The sequence below is a fragment of the Hoplias malabaricus genome, chromosome 1 (genome assembly GCF_029633855.1).
Source record: "Hoplias malabaricus isolate fHopMal1 chromosome 1, fHopMal1.hap1, whole genome shotgun sequence".
Classification (NCBI taxonomy): domain Eukaryota; kingdom Metazoa; phylum Chordata; class Actinopteri; order Characiformes; family Erythrinidae; genus Hoplias; species Hoplias malabaricus.
In genome coordinates this window covers 65614134-65617376 of record NC_089800.1, presented here as the reverse complement: position 1 = coordinate 65617376, position 3243 = coordinate 65614134, and the positions used below count along the sequence as shown (strand labels likewise).

The following is a 3243-nucleotide window of genomic DNA, read 5'->3' as shown; positions in this document are numbered from 1 at the left end:
ACGACTAGTTGTCAAACCTGCCTCTTTAGTTCTCCAATATTCATTGTGGCAGTCAGAATTGTTCAGCAATATTCATTGCTGTCTTTACAAGCTACAGTGATGGAAATTTAAGATAGTAATTGTAGTCTGGAACGCTACATTTATGATTCAGATCAAGATTTTTTATTCTTTATGAGAAAGAAACAAATACTTCTTTTTAAAATTATAATCAAGTAAATAAAGAAGTCATCTTTATAAATCATGCAAATTCCTATTGCAAACTTTCATTTTTAAGTTGCCTCGTTTACTCACCACATTTGTTAACATTCACTTTTTCACATTCAAGGATAAGTAGCCTAGTTTCAGTCTAAAGATTGTTTTAAATCACATTCACTTTTAAGTAACATTGTTCACACATTTGGCACCAGACTAACTGTGGTGTCTGTTCACTTTCACGCAGGGGATTTAGCTTAAATGCAGGATTTTGAAATCTTATGATATTTCAGTAAAGGACAGTTCTGATGGAAACGGTGAAGAACTTCACCAACAAGACAGTGGTGCATACGGAGGGATCTGGAGATGGTGAGGATGTGGATGGTGGCGGCAGTGCGAGGGCTTTGCTGGGTTTTGTTCTGCTGCTCCTCATTGTTTCCACGTTGCTGGGCAATACGCTAGTGTGTGCTGCTGTGGTCAAGTTCCGCCACTTGCGCTCCAAGGTCACCAACTTCTTTGTAGTGTCTCTGGCCGTGTCCGATCTTTTTGTGGCCGTGCTGGTGATGCCATGGGAGGCTATGTCTGCAGTTGCAGGAAATTGGTTGTTTGGACGCTTCTGCGCTGTGTGGATTGCCTTCGACATTATGTGCTCAACAGCGTCCATCCTGAACCTGTGCATAATCAGTGTGGACCGCTACTGGGCCATCGCTAGCCCCTTCCGCTACGAGAGGAGAATGACTCACAAGGTGGCCTTTGCTATGATTGGTGTGGCCTGGACACTGTCTGTGCTCATCTCCTTTATCCCAGTGCAACTCAACTGGCATGAGCAAGGAGGTGAGGAGGAAGGACTGCCAGATGCCAGCTTTAATGGGAGCAACATAAGCACTGGGAACGCTGGGAATACGGACTGCAAGGCCAACCTCAACAGGACCTACGCTATCTCATCATCTCTGATAAGCTTCTACATCCCCGTGCTGATCATGATCGCCACATACACACGCATCTTCCGCATTGCACAGATGCAAATCCGCCGCATATCATCTCTGGAGCGTGCCGCAGGCCAGGCGCAGTCACAAGGGCAGTCACAGTCGCACCAGGGCGATGAACACACACTCAAGACCACCTTCAAGAAGGAGACAAAGGTGCTGAAGACTTTGTCTGTGATCATGGGTGTGTTTGTGTGCTGTTGGCTGCCATTCTTTGTGCTAAACTGCGCCGTGCCCTTCTGCCGCTGCGTCAGCGACACCACCTTCGCCATTTTTGTGTGGTTTGGCTGGGCCAACTCCTCTCTCAACCCTGTTATTTACGCTTTCAACGCAGACTTCCGACGAGCTTTCTCCTCGCTGCTCGGCTGCAACAAACTCTTCTCTGGTGCCGCTGCAGTGGAGGCCGTCAACTTCAGCAACGAGCTGGTGTCCTACCACCATGATACCACACTGCAAAAGGATGCTCCTATTAACCTCCAACAGCAACAGTTATTGCTGTCCCAGCAGAGAGAAGAACCAGCTGCTCGCATGGACAAGGCCTCCATCTCATCTGCTGCTTCCCGGAGACTTGCACACGCTCACACACATGTGCTCTTGCCTCACGAGTGCGATGGCGAGATATCACTGGACACCATCACACCCTTCACTTCCACTGGCCTTGTAGAGTGTGAGGGATTGCCCGGACAGATTCTGAATGACTGATCAGTTTAGTTTACTCAGAGATGAATATTAAAATATTGTCACTTCTATTGTTTTAGTAAATACGCCATCCACATATCTGGATCTTATCCATGATCTTGTGTTCTGCAGAGGTGGGTACACCCTTAAACAGCTTTAAACCTTCTCAAGTGTTCTGAGTTTTTGAGTATATGCACAGTCCTGTGCAAAATGTTTTCACCATTTATTTAAACCATCTGTTTTATTGACTTTCTAAGTGAAAATAATTTACAAGGACAAGGACTTTACTGGTAGATGTAAACCTACTTCCAAAATGGTAACTAAAAAATGATAAAAAAAATTAAACTATGGTCATTTAAAAATATTTTATTCCAAGTAATTTTGCACCATATTGGTTTCTTCACTCGTCAGGAAATGATTCAAGAAAGATTAAAAAGGGACCTGAAATATAAAAGTTTGTTTGGAATGTTAAAATGTAACGTCATTTTCTTCAAATCTCAGAGCAGTCTCTATCATTTCTATGTTCTACAAGCGTGACACATCAGAAGGAACTAACAGTAATTGTGTACTATTATGCGCAAAAGTGTGCATTTTGTTTCACTTTAAAAAATCAAAAGCTATGGTTTTGACCAGGGTGTCAACATGTTTGCATAAAACTATATAAACCGCTGTGTCAAAGGACCACATCATTAGAGGGTCCTTTTCTCTAGGTGATGGTTTTTCTCTACACCTCAGATCAATGTCAGTCACGTGCTGGTATATTGACTGGCGATTCAAAAGTGTCCATAGGTGTGAATATGTACGTGTGTGATGCCATTTGATGAACTGGTTTGTTCCTGTGATCGAGGGTGGGTTCCTTCCGTGATTCCAAACAGGATAAATTGGTTACAGAAAATGAATGAAGGAATACAAACCCAAAACGGGATGCATTCTTATTACCAGTTAAAGAATCCCTTTTTGTTTGATTGTATATAGGGCCCTTTACATTTACCTTTATTTTAGTTTACTGTCTAGCCTTGATTGTTCTACATGGGCTGTTGGGGTAATGTCATTTTTCTACAGGATATCAATAATGTTTTTTGGTGGATTCACACTTCATAAGAAATCACGCATTGCTGTCACACAGTGTGGCTCATACACAACAGAGCTCTTTGAGTTTTAAGACTTTCGCTACTGTTCTAAAGACAGCCCACAATATCCATCCCTTCGTGACCTTATCTTCTAGTCCTTCAAAATGGGTAATGGGCAAAAAGGATTGGCAAAACCTTTACTAATCCTCTACACAATTTCATACCTGATATTATAAACCAATTAGTGGTAGCTCAATGAGTAGGGCAAACAACCAAAACACATGCTGATATAGTGAACAAAACGTATTTACAGCTAC

At 42.7% G+C, this 3243-nt stretch overlaps 1 protein-coding gene across 1 annotated transcript; it reads left to right on the top strand.

Annotated features, from left to right (window-relative positions):
• Positions 1 to 443: 443 nt before the first annotated feature.
• Positions 444 to 2070, top strand: LOC136709749 (D(1)-like dopamine receptor). The gene has a single exon (XM_066685224.1). The coding sequence runs from the start codon at positions 501 to 503 to the stop codon at positions 1878 to 1880; it is 1380 nt and encodes a 459-aa protein (XP_066541321.1). The 5' UTR covers positions 444 to 500; the 3' UTR covers positions 1881 to 2070.
• Positions 2071 to 3243: the final 1173 nt, after the last annotated feature.